The following is a 22,340-nucleotide window of genomic DNA, read 5'->3' on the forward strand; positions in this document are numbered from 1 at the left end:
TCGCCACGGACACGCAGGGGCGTCAGCCAGCCATAGCAGACTCCGCGACTTTTCGGTTTGTGCGGCGTGCAGCAGCAAGGCCGTGAGGACATCGTATTTGTGCATGTGTGCAAAGACGTGGAGTGAGAAGCTCTTTTCAGCCTCCTTCGCATACACCTGCCGTCTGTCATCCTCATTGTGTCTTTGTTCCGCTTGCCTGTCCATTTTTGAGGATATCCGGAGGGGCCAGCAATCTGGTTAGAACTGACCTGGGTTGGCTGTGGGAATTTCTCCACCGCGTTTCCCGGTTGCCGGTTCGCGCAGTAGCAGGAATATCTGGAAGTTCGCGGCCTGCAGTCGGAGCTACAGGTGCCTACAGTGTGGCATTTTGGTGTCCTGCATTTCTGCCTTGCTCTAAAGCGTAAATAGCGTCGAATCCCAATGACAAGTGTGCAGTCGGGAGGCACGGTGGGCGGTCGTGTGTTCAGACGCATCCCTGTCTCGCTTCTCCGGCTCGTTTTCGCTTTCCGACCATGTCGGGAACTGACGCATCCTCAACGCGTGCCCCCACTGTGGCTAATCCGGAAGGCCCATGCCCTCCCACATGCTCTTTAGCATGTCTGGCAGCGCGCAACGGCGCAGCGTGCTGCCCGCGAAATGGTGCCTCTCTGTCTGTTCTCTCCTCTCTTCGTCATGTGGCTGATTCTCTGAAGGACTGCGTGAGACAAACCGGCATGTACTACAACAGTTCAGCGAGGACTGGCGCTGCTGCAGGCGTGTCACCGTTTGGAAGGCGAGGCCAATTCGTACCGCCTTCTGGGATGTCCACGGCGCAGATAACGTTGCCGGCGGCTTATGGATCGCACGTTTCAGCCTCTCACTCTCGACACAGCATACCAGATGTGGAGGGAGCCATAAACAGATATGAGCGGAGTTACCATGCACGACTCGACGGAGGGCTCTTGGAAGACTACGGCAGACGAGCCGCTGCTCCGTCGTCATCTTCACACGCGCAGCCCACAGCGACAGCATATTGCTCAGGCGTATCTCCGGCGCGTGCGGCCGGGATGCGAGGTGATTTCCGGGTGGATTTAGCTCGCTACGACGATGTGCAGGAGGTGTATCCTCATTTGAGTTTTTTCCTCGACGCAGGCGCGGTGCGTCACTCTCTCCAGGTGACCGCAGCCCTGCACTGTGATCAGGACGCGCGCCAGTGGCGCCAGGAGAGAGAAGACATGCTCCACCTGCTTCGCCGCGTCCCCCCGCTCCACATGGTCGACGGTTCTCTTGGTGGGCAACCGGCCGCCGCCGCGCTCGACCCTGAAGGCATCTCGACACGCGGCGACACGCTGCAGCTCACTGGCGTGCCGGCTCCGCTCCTGCGCCAGTCCCCGGCGTTGACGCCTCCAGAGTGCCGCCTCGTGGAGTTTCTGCGGCTGGTTCAGAGCAGCGCCTTCTGCTGGCAGAGTCCGGAGTCGCGTCTGCCGCTGCATCTCCTCCTGCAGCTGCCGGGCGCCGCCGCGTCGGCTGCGGTCGACGCGGCAGAAGAAGGAAGGACCAGCAGCCAACTCTCGCTGGAGGCGGAGGCGAGACGCCTCCAGATTGACTCCGGCGCGGATACCGCGTGTCCGCCTTTCTCCGTTGGCCGAGGGGCGGTGGAGGATCCCTGGCGCGCCCTGACAGCCCCACAGCGCCAGCAGTTCACCGCGACTTTTCGGCAGATCGTTGGCTGTTGCCGTCTCCTCGCTGACGAGGCCCGGCTGCGCAGCGGGAACGCCGAGACGGAGGGCAGTCTCCACGGCGCGCGACCCGCAGCGTTTCTCCACGCGCTCGTCGGCAACTCGCTGGCGGCGCTCGAGTTCGGAAGGCGGCAGGAGCTCGACAAACTCGTAGACCGCTCGGCCGCTGGAACCCGCTGGTGGGCGGAGTGGGGCGTGGATGATGCCGGTTGGTGCGCAGGCGCAGACGCGGCGGCTCACGTCTGGATTTTCCTCGCGAAAGCCGAACTGCAGGAAGAGCGAGGAGGCGCGCACCGCGAGGCGACCGGAGGGGGAGACGATGCCGCCGCGGAGCCAGAGGATGAAGACAGAGACGCGATCTGGTGGCGTGCGGTCTACCACGCCTTCCGCACAGCAGACCTCAAGGTACGTCCTTTGCGTGTACCGGGCCCCGGCCTTGGAGGTCGCCTCCTGCTGATCGTGTGCTCAGGGCGATCCTGCGGGGCTGGAGGACCTCAGGGTGACTTCTCTCAACGGGCTGTTTGCGGGGGCTCGCCCTTTTCTGGCAGTCTTGGAGGGTATTGGAGCGGATTTCTCGTTGTCTGCCACTGTGTGGCGTTCTGTGCTGTCTGTGTGTCGCGCATGCATGCAGTGCCTCATCGCGCTGGGAGCAGGAGACTTCCTCCCTGCTGGGGGGTGCTCCCTCCCTGAAGCTTGCGCGGCGGTTGCCGCAGCTGCGGCGGCGCCGATGGACTCTGAGTCTAAGAGGGCGGAGGAAGACGCCGCGGGGGGCAGTGTGCGTTCGAATCGCAGGCGCACGCTTCCTCCTCAGCCCCCGATGCTGCCGTTCGTCTGCCGCCACCTCCTCTCGCGTGTCCTGGGTTCATCCACGGAAGCCAACAGACGCAGCTTGACTGACATTGCGGTCAATGAAGAGGAACGGAGTGAGTCGGGTTCCACGCCTAGAACGCCTCTTGAGGTCGTTGACGCTGCCTCAGTTGTCGAGCTCATGAAGCGGACTTTGAAAGCGGATTCGGCGTGCGAGCCTTGCGTTCCTTCCAGACTAGCAATGGCGTCAGTCGCCAGCATGTAACGCTCGCCTATCGCTCGGCATGCACAAAACACAATGCAACGAGGCCTGGCGGAAGACGCACACGACCACGCGTCTGTGGCGGACACTCTGAAGTGCTCATTTCACCTCCGCGCTGTAAATATATATATATATATATATATATATATGTATATGATATCCATACATATGGATATATGTGGATATCTGCACTGCGGGGAGCGTCTCTGCGGACATGCCGTTTTCTGGCGGGAGTGCAGAGATCCAGCGAATGTATGTGTAAGACGGGTCGTTTGACGCCCGCATGTTGTTTCTTTGTCCTGCACTCGTTCCCAGGAAGCGTGGCGGACATGCTGGGAGTCCTTCCTTCGGTTGCCGCACTGCAGCCGCCATCTTCGTCTGTGGCTCTCGGGAGGTTGCTCCTTCTCTACCCGCCTGAGAAGCTTACTGGCGGAGAAGGCGATGGAGCTGCGCAGAAACAGGCAAAGCGGCGCACAGATGCCTACCTGCCTCTGCTCCTGTCGCTGGTCAATCCAAGCATGTGGCCTCCCGTCAATGTCGCCGTGTGCCTGCGGGTGAGAAGCGCTGTCGCCATGGAGACGCAGCCCTGTTTGGAGAGTCTTCTCCACGCGTGGCTGAGGCGAGCCTGCGCTTTCCGGTTTGCACCTTGTCTCGCTGTCCTGCGCACCTCCCTCGGCAGCTTCCGCGAGGAGCCTGCGCCGTCCCGAGCTGCAGCCGCCGCCCCGGGGCGACCTGTCGGCTGCTGGGCTTGCTGCTCTCCGGGACTGAAAAGGCCGCACTTCACGGCGTTTTCTGCCGGGCTGTATCCGAAGGCGACGATCGTCTCCTCTTTGGAGGATTGCTGTCTCCTGCTCTTTTGGCGAGTGCCCTCCCCACCCGTGGCGTGAGGTCTTGTGCGCCCGTGCCTTGTGTGTCCCTGCTGTTGCCGTGATTTTTTCTTTTTTCCCCGTCGAGTGGTTGCTCCCCCCGGTCGCCGCGCCTGGAGACGGCGTCCCGCTATGCCTCCACTTCTTCTTTTTTATCGCTGCATCTCTACTGTGTCTGCGTTCCCTGTGTGGACCTCAGCGCTTCTCACAGGACGACTTTCTGCACTACAAGCTGCACCTTGCCCTCCTGCAGTCGGATCAGGCCCTGGAGCCGCAGGCGGCTTTGTCTGCCTCGCTTCTCGAGCTGGCTGAAAAGTTTCGCCAACGGGGCGCAGCGTACTTTGACAGCTCTCTGTCGGACGGCTCCAGACTGGGTCGCGTGTACGTCAACGCTGGATACCCGATGATGCTTGCTGCCTGCGGCTGCTTCTTTGAAGCGGTCACGTGGCTGATGGAGAATACGCGCGTTCTCCGCCGCGCGGCGCTTCTCCTCCTTCTCCTTCTGCGTGAGTGTGGCGCGGCTCGCCACCCGCAGTTGAAGAAACTCGACCCGGCAGTCCCCATCTTCGAAGACGTCGCGGACCGTGGAGCAGCGGAACCTTCCGCGGCCTTCAGCCGCCTTGTCGAGCGCGGCCTCGAGGATAGCAGTGTGCTGGCAAAGATCGTCGTCATGACGGTGAGAGGCATCGAGAGAGTCGCTCGAGGGACTTCTGCGGGGCGTCGTGGAAACAGCCGTGGTGCATTTGAAAGGCGCGCCTTCGCGCTTCTCCGGGGGGCGGAGCTTGTCGGGAGCCGGTGAGAAGGTGACGTCGTCGATTTTCGGTGGCCTGTTGCCTTTGCTTTTTCGCCCGCTCTTGAGCCGCTCCTTCGCCGCTCGCCACGGGGCCCGCTGTGTCGCTGCCTTCGTGTCGAGTGGGTCGCTTCCACCTGCGCCGCCCGCTCTGTGAGCGTCGCTTGAGCTCTTTTTTCGTTGGGTCTGCGGCCGCGGCGGTCGGCCTCAGGTTGCGCACGATGTCGCTGCTGAACGTTTTTCTCAGGTCCTTCCGCGGCAGCTGTGGAGTCACTTGAGCCGCTCCCTGGTATCACACCACTTTGCCCTGCTCTCGTCTCCGCTCGCGCTCGGCTCGCTGTCCTGCGACGAAGACGCGATTCTTCCGGGCCTGCTCAGCGGCGTCCTCGGCGCCGCGTCGAGGCCCGCGCCAGGAAGCCAGTTGCACGCCGCTGGCGAACTCGGCGCCGCGGGGAGTTTGGCTCTCGATCGGAGCCGACAGCGGCTGCTTTCCCGCCTCTACGCTGACATCAGAGACGAAGGCAGAAGAAGAAGAGCCCTTACCGAGGCCTTCGTCGCTGCGTGGCTTCTGTCTGACTTCCGCTCCTGCGAGGGTAAGCGAGCCCCGCCGAGAGACGCCGCTGCCTGCGCACGCAAAAGGAAAGGAGGAACTGGGCTGCTCTTCCTCTGCTTGGCTCCTGCTCAGCTTTGCGGGAAACCGACACGCAGCTGCCTGCCGCGGGGATGCCGCGCTTGCATGCGGTGCCAGAAAGGAAGCGCCCCGACACCGACGCAGCGTATAAATATATATATATATATATATATATATGTACGTGTGTGCGCATTCATACACAAATGCATACTCAAGTGTGTATATTAAGATGCAGGTATACTAGTCCACCGACGCGGAAATGAAGCTTGTGTGTCTTGTCTGGGCGCGCCAGAGATCCTTGCCGATGCTCTCGAGGGGGATGTCTTTTCGAACTTTCATTGCCCGCCGGACGACACCGACAGCAGGCGAGCAAAGTTCTTCCTCGCCGCGTATCCGCTTCTGCAGGTGAGAAGGCCGGGCGCTGTAGCGTAGCTGCAAGAACGTGGAATCGCGAATTGCGGAGTGTGCTCGACCGCAGAGTCTTTCCACGCGACGCATGCCGCAACTACGGGGGCTGTTCTTCGCGTTCCTTATACCCTAGACGTGCATGCAAAACGCGGTGCCTTGCGCGTGCCTGCGTGGTTTTGCGCACTCCGCGAAACCCTAAAAGGTGGCCTGAGCTGTGAAAAGTGCGTCTGTGTCATTTCCCGTGCAGCGCCGTCTGCCGCAGCGAGGCATCGAAGACCTCGGCCCGGCGTGGCTGCATGCGCGGATAATGTGGCGTGCGCGCCAAGGCGAGTTCCGCGCGGCTCTAGCTTTGTTCGTTGACCTCAGCCGGTCGTCGCAGCCGTAAGATCGCAGCAAATCGTTAGCGATTCTGGCGAAGAAGAGCTCGAGGGTTGATTTCTGGCAAAAAAAAGTGTTGGCTGCGCCTTTTCCGGGAGGTCGCTCGCACTCGATTGCACCGCCTTGCTGCCACATTTGCCTCCTTACATTCCAGGCACTCGTGGGATTTTCTTCGGGCGCAGGACGTGCGCGACTTTGTGTGCGCGTGCTGCTTGTCATCCGTAGCCCCCGTCCTCGCGGGTCATCATCCGCGATTCCCTACTCTGTGCTTCGGGGTCCTCGCAGGCCGCTCGTGTTGCCGCCCAGCGAAGGCGTTTCCTGGATGGATGGAGGCCTTCGCAGAGCAGCCGCCGCCCGCGTCGCGCGCTTGGTCGACTGCGTCGCCTACCTGCTCGTTCGCCTAATCGAGAGAGGAGCACCCGTAAGTGGGCGTGAGCTCGTGGCTCCGCCGTGTCCGGGCTCCGTCCGCGAATGCTCTGATTGTTTCCGCGTGGATCACAGTGTCAGATATAAAGCAACGCGCGCGCTCTGGTGCATCTGCGTCCTCGTCGTGTGTGAGGCGGGCACTCGCGCGATTCGGGCGCGGAAGCCGATTGGAAATTGGCCTGAGAGACCAAGTATGCGTGTAGAGGGGAGGGGCCTGCGGCGAAGGGACGCCACGCAGCCAGTCGCGCGTTTGTAGCTGTTGCTGTCGCGCTTTGTGCGTGGAGAGGGAGTTCCGCTCATGTCCTTTGGTGGAGCCGCTGCGTGAGAGCTGGTTTTCAGGTCGCCTTCTGAGGCATCTGAAAAGCTGCACGGCGTGCCAAGGCCTTGGATGCACCGCGGCGTTGCCTTCCCTGGGCACTGCTTGTTTCTCTTGTCTGCTCGGCTTCGGCTCTGCGTCGGCGAGGCGCAAGGGTCGCGCCGGTTAGTTGGCCTCTCGGGCCCCATCGAGCGCCTCCCTCTGAGTGCATGTGCCGCGAGCCCCCAAAGAGCCTTCTGTGTCTCGACGCTCAGCCTCACCCGTCTCTCCAGTTGCAGTCTTGGCTGTGTGGTGCGCGGTGTCGCTTTGCTCAGCTCCCAAGCCTCGTTTCCCGCGAGGTCCTGACCGAGCTGCAGGAAACCTCCATGAAGCTGCCGCCCTCCGCCACACGCAGGCTGCACCAGACTCGAGCCACGCTCTATGAGCTCCTGCGCCGCTACGCAAACTCTCAGTCCCCGCCGCCGATTCTCTGAAAGGTCTCCTCCGCGACCTGGTGCCGCCGCAAAACTGGGACAAGGCAAGGGAGACAGACTGGCTTTAGCTTATGAGGATTGTCTGAACTGTGCCACGAGCGTGGCGTCGCTTCGAGTGGAGTGGGTACAGTGTGCGTCGTCTGACCGCGCACTGCCGGGTGCAGGACTGCTCACGAGACTGAAATTTGTTTTATCTGGATGCCGCACGACTGGCGTGGACTGGGAGGGGACGAGCTCTGATGTGTGTTGCATCTTGGCAGTTGTCGCTTTAGCCGCTCCACCGATCGCAATCTTGTGAAATCGCATTCTCTGTTCGCTTGAGCCAGCGAGTCGGCGCCCGCTGATGGAGGCCCGGAGTTCCGCGCCTCGCAGCTTTACGGCTTAGGGTTCGCAACTCGCGCGTCGACTGCAGCGCCACTCTCGCCCGTTGGGCGCCTGCGGCAGACGCGTTCGAGCTTTGAGTTCAGGCCTATTGCTCAGGCGTGCGCCGCGGTTAGGCGAGAATTCACGAGCTTTCTGTAGGGACAGGCGGCAATGCAGTTTGTTCGTTTCCGGCGGTGGTTAATTGTGTGCAGGCAACAAGACACCTCTCGCCGCGAATGTCCACGTTGAATACTGATTTAGAGCGCTCCTGCGGCGCGTGCAGCCATCTTTGATAGATTCGCCTACTGTATCGACTCCCTTTCGAAATCTGGTCTCGCGAAACGAGGTCACGACATCCTTCCAGCTGAACGTCGCCAGCCGGGGATCTCGTCACACATCCGGGATCTCCGCCGTGGTCGCTACTTTTTATCGTTTGTACTGCCCTCGTCTTTTCGCCTCTCGGCTTCCCTAGCTGTCTGCTTCAGAGAAAGACTCCCGCCGAGGCTGATGCGTGGCTCGCTACTGGTGACTTGTAGAGTGTTTCAGGTAAAAGTGACGCAAGCGCCATCAGTCCAGCGGCTGGCGCGGTTGTCGAACGAACTGCCCGCCCCCGAAAGCAAATAGCAGGGACACAGGCAACACGCATACACTGCGATGGAGGGTGTGACACACATCTCCGTGGCGTGCCTTCGCCTCAAACGAAAAAACGGCGGACAAAACGGACTGAGGACAAAACGGGAACGAATAGACGGTCCTCGGTCGCACGAACCCAAACAGCTGCAGCGCCTTCGCTCTCGCCTACACATGCACGCGCATATTCACTCTCACCCTGTAATAAGACATCCTGGAGACTCCGCGCCGGCCGGTGAACAAGAAGCGGACGCAAAGGCACGCGAGGCCGTGGACGACGACGGAGTGCGCGTGGCGGCAAGTCGATGCGCGCGAAGGCGAGACGACCGCAAGCGCGGCAGATGCCAAGGATATATGCATAAAAATGGCGGAGAGCTCTTTTCGTCCGCGTCTTCGCTGCACACGCGGGCAGCCGAAAAGGCTAGACGCCAGTTTGGCGCAACGACACCACGCGAAAACCGGGAAGTGCCTGCATCTCTATAAAACCAGCCGCTGCTGCCTGAGCTGGGCTACCACGCTAGAAACAGCACCAACGCGGAAGATGCGCCACGAAAAAAAGCTGCAGAAGACAGAGGGCGTGCACGTTAAAAGTCTCCGTCGTCGTCTTCGTCTGCGTCTCTCCTTTTCTTCCGCAGGTCATTTTCGTGTAGTGTAACCGCCATCTGAAGAGAGTACACACGCAAACAGTACAAAGCCATGCTCAGAAGAATCCTCTATCACCTCCCCACTTGAAGCGTTGTCCGCCACTGCGAATCGCCCCTGTCGACGTACTAAGCATACACGCGCAGGCAGCTCCACGCGGGGTGGGATAAACGTGACAACGCGACGAGGCGCGGCGCGCCTCGGAATGCGGACAAAACTCGGTGACGCACGAAAGGGCACGCAAAAAACCATCAAATATACAGTCAAAAGGAAAAAGAGGCCTGTCGCTTTTCTCCTGATGTCGCCGCATCCCCCCTCACACACGCTCACACACACCGCCTTGTGGCGTTCCTACCGCGGCACGTCCGCGGGGGCACGCCCAGCAGACGTTCCCCCAAGCCCGGCGCGCTCTGCCTCAGCAAAGCGATCTCTTCGCCCGCTTCAGCGCGGGAGCTTACCAAGCTGTTGACGATGAGGAAGGTGAGGGAGACTGCGAACTGCAGGAAGAAAGTCTGGGGAAACAGCGTACGAAAAAGCGGCACGATCGACACGCATGAGAGTAACACAGAACATGAACTCTACAACCTACTCTGTAGCTGTGGTGCGCCGCTTCCAGAGCCTCTGAACACCGTCAGCGACCCGCAGCCGGACGCCTTGAGCTGCCTGGACTATCTCGTCATCACCTTCACGACATCCACAGACTTCTGCACGGAGTAGTCGAAACGAGGCACGCGTCCCCCTGAAGATATACGCGGGACCAGCCGCTGTGAGAAGGCAGGCCTTCCTCCTCTCAGTCTCACCGCTGTTGCTATTCCGTTGACAACTTCTCTCGCGCAACTCACCTTCCAGGGCATCGCCGCCAGAACGTCGAGCCAGGAACGCGGCACGCAGAGGCCCTGAAAAACGCCGGAAGCCCAAACGCACTCTGCCACAGAAAGTCAGCACGAAAAACGGCAAAGACGCGCCGCAGAGCGGCAGCAAGCAGTAGCCAGTCGCTCAGAAAAGATCCCACGACGGGAGAACCGCGGAGCTCTGAAGGTCTGAAGCGAATGACACCAAAAAATAGATCTTCCGTGTGCAGCTTGCGCGCGGAAGATTTCTTCCGCCTCAGTCGAAACAGTGAGTTGCTTCGCAAGTGTTTCCACCGATATCTCTGCGCCGAAAGCACATCCGGCGAACTGCGGCGCGAGGACTCGAGATACGAGCGAGACGCGGCTGCCCTACAGACCGGCGAAATCATCCCCAGCTGCGGAACTCAACAATCGTCCTTCGTTTTGACGTTCGCTGAGCGACAGCCTGATTCTTCCTTCGTCAGTGTACGACGACAGAAATCCGTTCATCTCCCCCCCCCCCCTCCCTTCCAGGGCAGCGATTGTGGAGACACAGCGGAGACGAGCCTCTGTCAAGAAAGGGGGGCGAGAGGACTATCGAATGCCTATTTTCTGCGAGTACCTCCAAGTTTGACTGGCAGCGCTGGACGAGCGCCAGCTGAGAGAAAGGCGTGACGGCTGTGCTCAACACCGCTGCAGGCGCCGGGTGGAAAGGCAGGGAACACAGAAAGAAATCAAAACACAAAAGAGCGAACCGACGCAGGCGCGTCGCGAAGGAGGGCCCCGAGCAGCACCAAATGACTGCGAGTAAGCGTGCCTTCCGCTTGCGTGCTAATCTCCGTATGTTCCGCTCCCGCGTTCATCGAAGCATTGCGGCAACGAAACCACATTTGGCTCTCAGAAAAACGCCTGTCTTTGCGCGCATCCTTCTCTGCGCGCGAATGACGGCGAGTATGGCGCGTGTGAAAGCTTGAATCTACGCACACTATCGCATTCTACGTCACGTAGTCACTCGACACGAGCGAAGGACGACGCGCGCCTTGGAACTCACACATAGATCGCCTCGTACGATGCAGACAAGAAGACACCCGAGGTCTCTAGGCGTGTCGCGCAGCCTCTAGTCTTGCGTTAGCCTTGCAACCTGAATTCTGCCTCTTCTGCAGCCGCGCACGGCCTCCACCGCGAGCTTCAGTCGAGCCGGCGGCGCCACGCCCGTCCGCGTTTCTGCTCCCTGCGCTTCCGCGCCGCTTACCCGCGAAGCACGCCCGCATGGTGTACAGTTCGACTTGGTGCAGACTGTCGTCGACCAGACCTGCCTTGCTGTGGCGCGCGTGCTCCAGGCTCGAGCTCGCCGCGCGCTGCATGCCTCCTCCAGGGGCCTGCGCGGCGCCCGCGGCCCCGGCGCCTGCCCTCGCGTGTCGCCAGAAAGTCCACCTCGGGTCGTCGCGCACGGAGAAGGCGTCGCTGTGGTCAGTGGAGAGCCGCGAAGCCCTGTGCTGAAGCCCGACACTGCCGTCGAGGAACGACCGCGGCTGCGGGATGTGACGGCTCTGCGTGGCGAAGGATGCCTGCGTGGCTGATTCGCGCCTCTCGCCGTCGAAGGGAAACGCGCTCTCCACCTCCCTGCGGCCGCGGGCGCTGAACTGGTGGAGCGGCGCGTTCCCCTCCAGGGGCGACGCCGCACTCGACGACGACGCGTCGCCTCCTTCCCGGCTCCGCGCCGCCGCAGCGGCCTCGCTCGCGCCGATTCCTCCTCCCTCGTCGCCGAGGGCGAAGCAGCTCTGCTGCCTCTCCCGATTCGACGTCTGCAGCAGGCCCCCGTCGCGGCCGGAGAGGAAGCCGGGTTCTGTCGCGCGAGCGAAGAAGGCTCCTCTGTCGCTGCGCCCGCTCTCGCGCCCGCGCAGGAACCTGCCTCTTTCTCCATCCTTTTCGAAGGCGTCGGGAAGGCCTCCGCGCGGCCCAGCCCCCGCGGGCGCGCCCGCGTCGCCCTCTCGCCCGTCCGCGCCGGAAAGGTCCTCCGTCCAGAGGCTCGAGTCGCCGCTGTCGCCGCTGTCGCCGCTGTCGCCGCTGGTGCGCCGGTCGAGGAGAGACGCGGAGAAGGCCCGGTCGGCCGCGCGATCCTTCTCTCGCTCGCCGCGTCCACGGATCTCCTGCGGCGACAGATCCGCGATGAAGAGGCGCATCAGGGCCTGCACGCTGTCGTCGACGCACCGCGACAAGAGGAACGGGAGCAGGCCGCCGTAGAAGCCTGCGACGCCGTCGGCGGCGAAGGTGAGTCGCACCATCTGCGCCATTGTCATGTGCAGGTACTTGGGGTTCAGAAAGGAGACGGCGCCCGCGAGCGACGCCGGAAGCGACGCGGCGAGCGAAGCCAGAAACTGCGAAGGCGGCGGAGCGTACGGCGCGCCCTCAGCCACCACCATGCGCGTCGCCACGGTCAGCAGCGGATACACGGCGCACTCCGTCAGCAGCTGAGACGCCGAGCAGACCGCAGCCACAGGCCACCAACAGCCGCAGTGCAGTTTTGTTTGCCGCGACCGGGCCCGTGGGAGCCGGTCGCGCCACACAGAACGTGCAGAAAGCAGGAATCCCTCTCCTTCCTAGTATTCTACTTTAAAGTGTATTTAGTCTGTTTTTTGAGATAAAAAAACTGCCCGTCGCTGAGCAGCTGGTGACAGACAGGAAGCTGAAAACCAGACCCTTGTGCGCAACCGCGAAGAGCAGGCCGGTTGACAAAGACGAGGGGATGCGCAAACAAAAACCTCCGCCGCGCGGCCTCACCCTCCAAACGTCTCCCGCAACACGAGACTACGTTCTCCCCGCCCCCTTCTCCCCCCCCCCCCACCCCTCCTGAGATCTGTTTGCTGCCAATCCGGGTCTCATCTCTTCGCGTTGCTCGCAACGCCGCGCGCGCGACACAAAGGCATGCGCGCCACAAGGTCGCCATCTGCAGGTATTCAAGCATGCCTGTCTCGCTTTCTGGTCGCCTCATCCCCCCCCCCCTCCCCCTGTATCAAGCTTACCTTGAGGATGAACGGCGCCGCATCTTTTCCGCGCGTGTCAGGCCTCAGACGCGGCGCCAGCTCGACGCAATCAATCTCCTGGCATGCACGAGCTGTATCGTCGCCCGCGAGGCAGGTTTCTGCGGCTTGGTCTGCGCCATCCTGGGCGGCTCGCCTCTCGCGAGGCCGCTCCCGCAGTCTGAAGGGCGACGGCGGCCGCTCCGGCAGCGGGACTAAATTGGCAGAGGGGAGCGGCTCCGCGCCGTCTAGGGCAGAGCGCGTGAGGCTGGCAATGTCAGACGCGACTTCGGCAGCCTGTTCCTGCGGGTCTCGCAGACTGTCAACCTCCAGAGCGGCCTCATCGACTTCGCTAAGGACCGCGCCGACGCACCGCAGATCGGAATCCGTCGCAGAGGGCGAGAGGCGGCCACGCGCGGCGACGCCCCGGCGCCAGAGGAACGACGGGATAAGCAGGGAAAACGCGACTGTAGACAGCGGGGGGCAAGGCACACGCAGAGAGCTTGAGGCCACGCAAAACCCCCCAAGAGAAGCAAATCGATCGCGCCACCCAAGCGCGCACGCCGCTGACCGCGCAGCGACGTGAACGCGGGGGCGCCGAAAAGCAAATGGAAAGCGGGCGACGAGTCACGCAGCGTAGGCGTCTGACACAGAAGGCGCTACAAGGAACCACTCTGCGCGGAAAGCGGAGACAAAACGAAAGCCAAGCTCGCAGCAACTTTGCAGAATTCCAGCGACTGCAGTTTTCCCCGTGCGAGCGCCGCGTGCTTCACGCGTTTCCCACCACCGCTTTATTAACCGCACCCCCTTCCGCCCTGCAGCGATATGCGATTCGGCATCATATCGACGCCCGTCGAATCCAGTTCAGAAGGAGGCCGCGAGTTCAGTGGCGCCTTGAAGCGCTCACACACAGGCGGTAGCTAAGCAACCGGTGACCGGCTGGGGTTTAGGTGGCGAGATGCATACGACGCACTGCGAAGGCGTCCGTACCTGAAGTTCCGTCGAGGACGGCGCGGTAGACTGCGACTGTGAATCCTAGGCAGTGTCGCAGCAGAACGAAGCTCACGACGTCCCTGATCACCAAAGACAAAGAACGGCGGGAGAAGTCGAAATTCGCGTGGTCAGTCCATGCGCGGACTCGCCCATGCGCCTGAAGCGACGCCTTCACCCCCGCACGCAGTTGCCGAGTGAACCAATTCGTCCGCGCTCCGCCGCATGGGGAAGGCACAGACGACATACAAGCGCTGCGTGTGCACCAGTAGGCGCCAGAGGCAGGCAGGTAAGGCGAGCCCGTTGCCTGTGAGAGCATAGTCTTTTCCTCGCACTCGGCGCCAGGCCTCAGCGGAGGATGTCTGTGAAGATAAAAAGCTTTGTTCCGCTGGGGGGTACAGCGGAAGGACTGGAGCGTAACTGCGGTACGAAGGCGCAGATGTCGTTTGTGTTTTTTCTTGACGGAAAAGCGGCTAGGCGACTTACCTCGCGACGATGTGGAGAGTGGCGGGAACGATACCGCGGAAGAGACCGAGAAAACCCTCCGCGCCATACACCTGAAAGGGCGAAAACCCTCTCCGCATATTTCGATAAAGCGATGACACTCACAAAGCCCCTTACTGCCACAAACCAATCTGGTTTTGCGCGGCTGTCCGCTAATACGCGAATCGCCCTCCCACCAACTTCCAGTCTCCTTCCATCCCCTCCCTCCCTCCCCCCGCCCCCCCCCCCTCCCCCCCGGCAAGAAGGTTTATCCGCCCTCTATCTCTCTCATCTGAAGAGGAGAGTGGGTAAAGCATCCTAGACACTAGAACAGAGCTCTGTATGACCAGGGATGCGCGCCAGTCGCGTGCAGATTTCGGCGTCACCTTTCCCCTAAACGTCGCGCGCAAACCCTAGAATTCGCGGCCGCACAACCCCTTCCGTAGAGCCTCCGCCTTCGCCGCGGGGCGGCTGTCGCTCGCGCGAGCCTCGCTGCGCCAGTCCTACCGTTTTCAGAGCGGCGGCGGTGAAGCGGAAGACGTCGAGGGTGCCAAACGTCGCGACGGCGCACTGAGCAAGCAGCGGGCGGCGGAGGATTCTGCACACGTACGCAGAGCTGTCCTCTTGAGAGCCGCCTTCCTGGTAGCCTGGCAAGAGATACGAGTCGCGGCGCGGCGGTGGAAAATTCACGTAGGGCACCGGGACAAGGTAGGGCGCACAGAGCGTGCGGCTTCGGATCTGCGCAGCCGCACGCGGGACACAGACGCCAGCCAACGAGAGCGAGGTGACAAAAAAAGTCCCATGACACAAAGAGCACTGTGATAGAGGGGGAGGAGAGGGGCACGGGCGAGAAAACGCATCGCTCCCGGACGGATGGAGCTGCCAGCAAGACTGCGACAGAGAGGTCGAGTCTCTTTTCCTGCAACCGCGGCGACTCAACACAGAGAGACTAGGCTGCCGTCGCAGCACAGGTCGAAAGAAACGCCCTACTGCTCACTACAAAGCAGCAACGCATGATGCAAGTAGACTCGACTGAAAGGAATCCAAGCAATGCGGGGTTCTCGCGGAAACAGGCGAGACCGCGCACGAGGTGTCGCTGGTTGGATGTGTTTGAAATACAGAGTTCAAAGGAGTTGCCTTATCCTCAGTACAAGTCACGCATTGAAAACATACAGATCACAGCCAGAGCATGTATCGATCCTATCGTATTAAAAGTCGCCATCGTCTCTACACCCCAGAGCCAAAAACTCCGAGAGGCGTCCCGCGCGGAGGAGCTTCCAGTCAGCGCCCAGGAGCGAAGGCGTAGGCTGCGCCAGCCGAACCTACCGTGTAGAGGGGGTAAGTGAGGAAGAAGAGACCGGTGAGTGAAATGCGGAGTTGCGGAGATTCATCCCGCCCTCCCCCGGCGGCCAAGCGAGAGGGCGCAGGCGCCATCTTCCACGAGAGGCTGGGCCTCCTCCGCCGGCGTGCACACGCCGCGCGCCGAGAATCGACGCCTCGCGGAGTACACAGACCGCAGACTCGCGTCCCGCGACGCCGCGGAGGCCAGAGGCTCGAATACTACTTCACGCAGCACGTCCCGGAGGCGCAGCATTTATCGATGAAGTCCAGAAACTCCCATCTTTGTGTGTGCGCGGGAAGAGAGACACTGCGTCTCCTCAACAATCTGCCCTAGGCAGAAAGCCAGCCGTCCTCTCATCACAGCCTCCGCAGGTGCCCGCCGAAGCGAATCCCCACGCAAATTCAGTTTGCTTGTATCAAAAGAGTTCGCGCCGCGCCCGAACCGTGGAGAGAGGCTGAGAGTTGCTTCCTGAGCTGCGACGGTGTGTGACGGCGCCTCGAGAAAAGGCGAGGACGCTGAGACGCTGTGGGAGCAGAATGGTAGGACGAAAAGATGCAGCAGCGGGAGGCCGGAGATCCTCTGGCGCGCGCCGAACTCCGAGGGCGACGACGGGGTTCGCGCGGAACGCTCTTTGCGGAAGCCTGGAGCCGATTCAGCACGTCACGAAGCGCCTTGCCGCTCACGTATCGTCTCTCTCTCTCCAGGTCCTGTGGGATGTTCCGATCGCGTGGCGCGTACCGAGGCCGTTCACTCTTGCGCGCCCACAACAACGCCCGCCGGCAGGAGGAGAGTTTGCTGTGCGAGTGGGCTTGTGCGAGCTCAGGCAGGTCTGCCGCTGCCGCGGTAGCGAAGACGAAAGGAACGCCGAGAAGAGAAGACGAAAGACTGGAAAAACCACGTGGATGCGCCGCGCGGGTGTGTGGGAGGGATGGAATTCCGCGAGAGACGCGACGAGACAGACGAGTGGAAAAGAGCCGTTGGCTTCTGAGACGGGAGCCGCGCATGCCGCGTGCAAATCAGCCGCAACACACCCCGATTGAAGACGTTACTGGAGGGATGGGACCTAAATGCATGGATCTTAAACGGATCAGAGCGCGGGCAGCCAGGCTTTTCTCAAGGCTCAGTGAAACACGGAAACGGACGCGAAAAGAAGAAAGCCGCGCGCCGCCGCTGTCGCGAGAGAGAAAGGTCGCAGCTTCTGCTTGCGCGCGTGTGCCTGAGGGTGATGGGAGAAAGCCAACAGCGCAGTTGCAGACATTCCTCGCCAGCGCTAAGGTGCGGAAGAAAATTTCCTTCTCGAGGCGAGTTAGACCGGCAGGCATGCAGCAAGGAAACCCTGCGTCGAGGTACTCAGGCACCTTCTCACAGCGAGTCTCACCCGAAACGTCTTTCAAAGAGGCGCCCAGACTGCTCTGCCCCGGCCGCCACAGCCCGCCCGGTGTACGCAAGAGTTCACACTAGGTCGTTAGCAGCCCAGCATCTAACCCAACTCGCACTGTCTTCAGACTTTCAGTCCGAGTAGAGAGCGCCAGAGCCTAGCTCCCCTCACGAAAAGAGAGGGCAAAAGACATTCAGAAGCTCTCGAATCCGCACGCCTCCTGTCGCCGCTGTTCCCAGAGGTAGGCCGCCACCTCCCCCTTAGCCCCCCCCCCCCCCCCCCTTCAGAAACAGCGGCAACGAAGACTGAGCGGACGCCGCAGGCCATCCAGGACCCTGCAGCTCCCTCTTGGGCGTCACGGCACGCCCCTCGGTGTGCCTCGTCGCTGGTTGTGCTGCTACGGGCTACAGTGAAGTCTCGGGGGCAGTGTCAGCGGTCTGATGCGCGGCACCTGCATCTAAGGACGCCCTCTGAAACTCAGACTTGGAATGGATGACAGCGAGCCAGTCCTGCCGGCCTGGGGGGCGTCTCTGTACAAATGATCCGCGATCCAGAACAGTACAACTCAAGTCAAGAAACACAGACATTATAGGTCCCAGAATGCTGAAGACGACTTCGGTTATGAGATAAAGACAACCAAGGCACCCTTTCTGGTAAGTATATACCAGGAGGTGGACTACCGGTTTAGATCTCGAAATAGGCCTTTGTTACCAGATCCAATCTCGCTCGTGCTTTTCGTGACTAACGACCGACGTGAGGGCGAGGTCTCAGTACTCGGTTTACGGCTAAACAGTGGCTGAATGAAATGGCGGCACGGTCGGCTTCTACTACGGAGCCACGACTATACAGCACAAAGGAAGCGCCTCAGCATGTCTATCTTTTGACAGTTGTCAGCACCGCACACCGGGTCTCTGCTCGCTGGTGGCAGGTGCGGGCAACTGCGCGGCTCTTTTTTACGGAGGCGGAGGCGGCCCCCGGCGGACAACGCGAGCGAGATGTGCTGTCTGCTGACACCCTTCTCCTGTGGACTGGAGGGACGCGAGACGGACGCAGAAGCACGGCACTTCAGCAAAGCGTAGGGCGACGGCCGACAGCGACGCCGCTGGCATAGTTTCCGCAGGGCTATACATACGGGTGCTGCCGCCGATGCGTGGCTGCGAGTCTCTAGACCGGCTGCGTGCCCTGTGCTGGATGAAGAGTGCATGCATGCGAGGGGGCTAAGGAACCAACTCTGGATCGTCGCACGCTGTTTTGTGCAGGTGTGGCGGATGTGGCGACATTGAAATCGGTTAAAGTGTGTCGAGGCGCCCGAGCTGGCGCAATCAGCAGAACAACAAACTTCCACCTTGAAAAAATGGCTCCCGAGCCCGGCAGTAGGACAAGAGGCAAATATCGGCTCCTCCCTCTGCACACCCCCGCGGCACACGCCTCCCCAGTGGCGCAGAGTCAACGAGTGAATCGACGACCGGCCTGCGAACATCTTGCTTCGTCTCCGCCTTCGACAGAAACGCGTGCACTGTCACGATTTTGATCTTGCCCTGTTTCCCTCGCAGTTGGTGACTCGGGGGCGGAGGCCGTCGACTGCGTCATGGCACTGGCTCGCGAGATCTGGCTCGGACGAACAGAAAGAGGCTCGCCTGCGCCCTCAGGAAGCGACCGTTCTTCGAAGCCTTCGCCGATGCAGTTCAAAAGAGGGGGGGTCCATCCCCCGCTGTAAAACCTGCATCGCCGCACGCGAGGCGGCACTGCTGGCACCGCTCCGCGCAGAGAGGACGCGTTCTTTGTATTCCCTGGCGACCCGTGCGGGCGCCTCGCAGCCGCCGTGGCAGAGGGTGCGCCTGTTCCCTGAGTTCTGAGTTCGCTCGCCGCGTCCGCGGGACTTAGCGGGCCTCAGGACTCGTTACTTTTTCAGCGGCTAGACCTCGCCGCCGACGACTGGGAGCACGAGCTTGTGCCCGTACCACTTCGCGTGCACGTAGTAGTAGAAGAAGTCTGCGTACAGGAGAGTCTGGACGCCGCCGCCCACCCAGCTGACGACGTTGACGTGCGGCGGGACTTCGACCACAAAGCGATACACCCAGTTCAGAACGTACATCAGACGGTAGAGCCCCATGCATGCGACGTAGTGCGACGTCAGGTTCTCGACTTCCCGCTGCCGCTGCAGCAGAAGCAGCTGCGGCAGAATCGCCACGCTCTCCATCCAAATGGAGAAGGTCCAGCAGAGGTCGGAGAACGCGAAGGAGTCGGCCGTGATGAGGGACACGATCGCGCACGGCGGCACCAGATACAGCCAGTAGTTGAACGAGTCCGTCTTGGCGTCGTACGTCTGGGAGATGGGCACTTTCTTCTTCATCAAGAAAATGAGGTAGGCTGTGGACAGGATGAAGATCGACTTCATGGCCGAGTTGTAGACCGAAAGGAACGAATACGTCAAGTCAATGTACCGACAGCAGAAAACAATGAGGTAGCACTCCTGCATCCGCGCAGACAGCCCCGCGCAGTTCTTGCTGCGGTACAACTTGAGAAGCAGAACAAAGATCGAGAGCAGATGCAACATGTCTCCGGAGAGACGAAACAAATTCTGCGCCATTTCGCCGCAGAACCTAAACAGACTCGAGAGGGGGGGGGACGGGGGGGCCTCGCGAAGGCCGACGCGTCGCGGAGGACGGAGGTCAGGAGAGAGAACGAAAAAACAGGCGCGTCAAAAAGGACGCGCGCGATGCGAGCGGGCAGCAGGTACCCCTCGCAGAAGCAGGGCCGGAGGGTTTCCAGTCTTCCCTCTCTCTACACGCGCAAGAGGGCGCTGTCTGGAGAGATCGGCTAGGGCAGGACACAAAAAAAAGCTCGATACACCAAGCAGCCGCGGCGAAGTCCTTGCATGAAGAGAAGACCCAGAGGGACAGCAACGGCGAGTGAAGCCTGCGCCAGGCGGCTTCACCGGGCGTGACGAAAAACTTGAGCTAACCAACGAGAGACGAGAAACGGGCACGCTGTACAAGCGTGGCGCCCGTGACGGCAGGTTCTCAACCACCAGGCAACGACTGTTCTTTGCGAGGCACAAACAGAACGCCAAGGGCGACTTCGCGCGCTGGTGGAGACTCGAGAGCTTCTCCGAACTCACACCTAAATTTGGGGCCTCCAGGGGACTCGACAGATGGCGCGGCTGCTTTCGGCACTCAAAGAAAAGAGCAACGGCGCGTCCGTAGCGTGTCGAATGTGAGAATAGACGCACGCCCCAAGGGAAAACACACAGATCTGCCTCGCGGATGTGTGGACGCCCGTAAGCAAACTGTCGTGCGCCACTGAGGTCGCAGGTGAGACGCGACTTGACTGCAGACGGCTACGAATGAGAAGCTGTCAGGATATGTGCACTGCGCAAAAAGTTGGACACTATTTCCAGTGAAACGGTCGCGGGCGACGTCACATGCAGGGAGAGCAAAGAAGACGACCAACTAGATGCAGAGAGCGCTTAGTGCTTCTTTCGGAAAGTCCGGAAAGAGGAGACGGCATACGCCATCGAACAGAAAATCAGGTCGGCTGCATACACTAATTGGAAGAGGCCATTTCGATTTGCGAGGCAGCGCATGCGGACCCGCGGGGCGCTCTCTGCGCACTGAAATCTCGGGAGAAACAAGAGAAGAAAAGCCGAAGCACAGTTCAGAAGGACCAGGGGACGAACTACGAAACTCGCAACAAGTTGATCTCATGTTTCTGCAGGAAACTGTGTGCGGTGTCTGGACGAATGCTGCGCAGGGTGTTGGGTCGAGAGCGCGATAAAACCGAAGGCATCACGAACTCGAAAGTTCAAAGTTGTGAAATCTTGGGAAGAATCCTCGTGCGCACAGCAGGCACGCGGCTCCAGCGACTCTCCTTCATGCCTTCTCGCAGGGGGCGGCGACGGCGAACGAAGCGCGGACACAGAGCGAGTCGCGCACTCGCGAGACTAGAGAGCCGCCCGCCGAAGGTGAGGAGGAGCGCCCTCCTGCCCTCCCCTCGCAGGCTTCTGAAACAGCTATCGACCTCAGCGTCCGAAGCAACTGGAAAGCAGATGAGGAAGACATCCCCCCGAAGTACATTCAAAGTTGCAAAAACCAGATTCGTCTGCCCGCCACTTGTCGTTGCATCGATGCTCGCTCCCATCACCGGATCTCCCGCTGTGCGCTACAGCCCTTGGCCTCCTGCTGGTAGCCACCCCAGGCTACAGACGAAGCGAGCAACCGTTCCTGCCTCGAGGGCTGCCACCGAGAGATATGTCATTTTCTTGGGGTTTTTAGATGGTGTGCCGCGAGGTTCCCTAGACGAGTGCGCCTGCCGAAGTCTTCCAGCTCGGCGCGCCTGCGGGGTGCGACGAGGGCATCAGGTCCCCGAGGACCGCCCGCGGCGCCTCTCCGACCTGACCTCGACACAGTAAATCGTCGACCCTGACCGCCTGAGAGGAGCAGCGAGCCAGTTCGAGGAGAGCCAGTGAAGGGTGCTGAATGGACTAGCACGGCTGGCGAACAGATGGTCCTCTGTTGGTGGTGCTGGTTTGACGAATCTTGTATGGAGCGTCGTGAACCGATCGGTAGCCTAGCTTAGCTCGTGTCTGACAACGATCAAGGAACCGACGTCGGAAAGGGAGAGAGGAGAGACCCTCAGTGCGTCCGCGAGCAAATGTCACGGGGCCGGAGTGACAGCCCTGTGTGGACTGCGCCGGGGGGCCCCGTACACCGAGCGAAACCCGTGGTGTAGCCCGGGAGAGCTAAAGGCGTCGAGAACGCTTCACTCAGCGCGCGTTCAAAGAAACGCGTCTTGTAGTCTTCAAGTCTCTACCAGGGAAGGCGTCAGGCCACAGGGGGCTTCTTTGTAATATTTGTGTGACCAGCATGCCGACACAAGACTAACACCAAACGCCCCACTGTATAAGAATTGAACCAATCACGTCGTATGCGAGACACGGAACAGACCGTCGCCAGGCCCCGGATTCAAGTTCTCGTGTGCCTGTCATGACTGCCATGTAAGAAAACGACGAAACCTCAGCAACAGCGTGTTGTGCACGTCGCGGACAAGTCCCTCAGACTCCTGTTTTCCCAACCTTCCTCGTGGTCAAAGTGCTGTATTCCGCCTCGGAGAAGACGCTGAAGCCGAAACAGCGTACGCTCAGTGAACCGGGTAAATGTGACTGCGGTGACTGAAAGAGTGGCGCGGGTAGCAACCTCGCACGGCACTGTTTCGCGCCTTTCGGAGACTAGCGTGTGATACGCAGTTCATGAGCTCTCCGTTGGACTCTCGAAATCGGTCCCCTCTGGCAGCAAGCGAAGGGCAACAGGCAAAACGTGACGGTGGGTCCTGCGAACACTGCCCGGGGTGTGCCAGGCAGGGCAGGACTGGCAGGGAGCCTGGAATTCAGTCTCAGTGTTTGAAAAACTGCTCCCTTGAAGTGTTGAAGTAGTAGTTTTCTCTCGCTGTTAAGGTGAGGTCTCCGTACAAGTGATCCACGATCCAGAACTATACGCGAAGCGGTTGCCTGGCGAACGGATCCAGGTGGCTTCCGTGCTCCTCCGGTGTATTTGATACTTTTTAGATTTTCCCCCTGGGATCCACTGAC

At 60.8% G+C, this 22,340-nt stretch overlaps 3 protein-coding genes across 3 annotated transcripts; 1 reads left to right on the forward strand and 2 right to left on the reverse strand.

Moving 5' to 3' along the window:
- Positions 1 to 512: 512 nt before the first annotated feature.
- Positions 513 to 7,075, forward strand: BESB_027150 (uncharacterized protein; the record flags this gene model as incomplete). Its single annotated transcript, XM_029361389.1, has 9 exons — positions 513 to 2,123; positions 2,350 to 2,641; positions 3,103 to 3,341; positions 3,853 to 4,329; positions 4,691 to 5,036; positions 5,367 to 5,479; positions 5,730 to 5,863; positions 6,146 to 6,281; positions 6,917 to 7,075. 9 exons carry the CDS (start codon positions 513 to 515, stop codon positions 7,073 to 7,075), a joined length of 3,507 nt encoding a protein of 1,168 aa, XP_029215289.1.
- Positions 7,076 to 8,652: 1,577 nt separating this feature from the next.
- Positions 8,653 to 15,467, reverse strand: BESB_027160 (uncharacterized protein; the record flags this gene model as incomplete). The annotated part of the gene is made up of 10 exons (XM_029361390.1): positions 8,653 to 8,730; positions 9,169 to 9,222; positions 9,553 to 9,606; positions 10,163 to 10,233; positions 10,793 to 12,011; positions 12,564 to 13,027; positions 13,551 to 13,633; positions 14,037 to 14,107; positions 14,541 to 14,771; positions 15,360 to 15,467. 10 exons carry the CDS (start codon positions 15,465 to 15,467, stop codon positions 8,653 to 8,655), a joined length of 2,433 nt encoding a protein of 810 aa, XP_029215290.1.
- A 3,201-nt stretch (positions 15,468 to 18,668) lies between these two features.
- On the reverse strand, positions 18,669 to 19,343 carry BESB_027170 (endoplasmic reticulum lumen protein retaining receptor (ERD2) family protein; the record flags this gene model as incomplete). The annotated part of the gene is made up of 1 exon (XM_029361391.1): positions 18,669 to 19,343. The coding sequence occupies one exon, from the start codon at positions 19,341 to 19,343 to the stop codon at positions 18,669 to 18,671; it is 675 nt and encodes a 224-aa protein (XP_029215291.1).
- Between the last annotated feature and the right edge of the window lie 2,997 nt (positions 19,344 to 22,340).

Source organism: Besnoitia besnoiti (assembly GCF_002563875.1).
Source record: "Besnoitia besnoiti strain Bb-Ger1 chromosome Unknown contig00015, whole genome shotgun sequence".
In the NCBI taxonomy this organism is placed as follows: domain Eukaryota; phylum Apicomplexa; class Conoidasida; order Eucoccidiorida; family Sarcocystidae; genus Besnoitia; species Besnoitia besnoiti.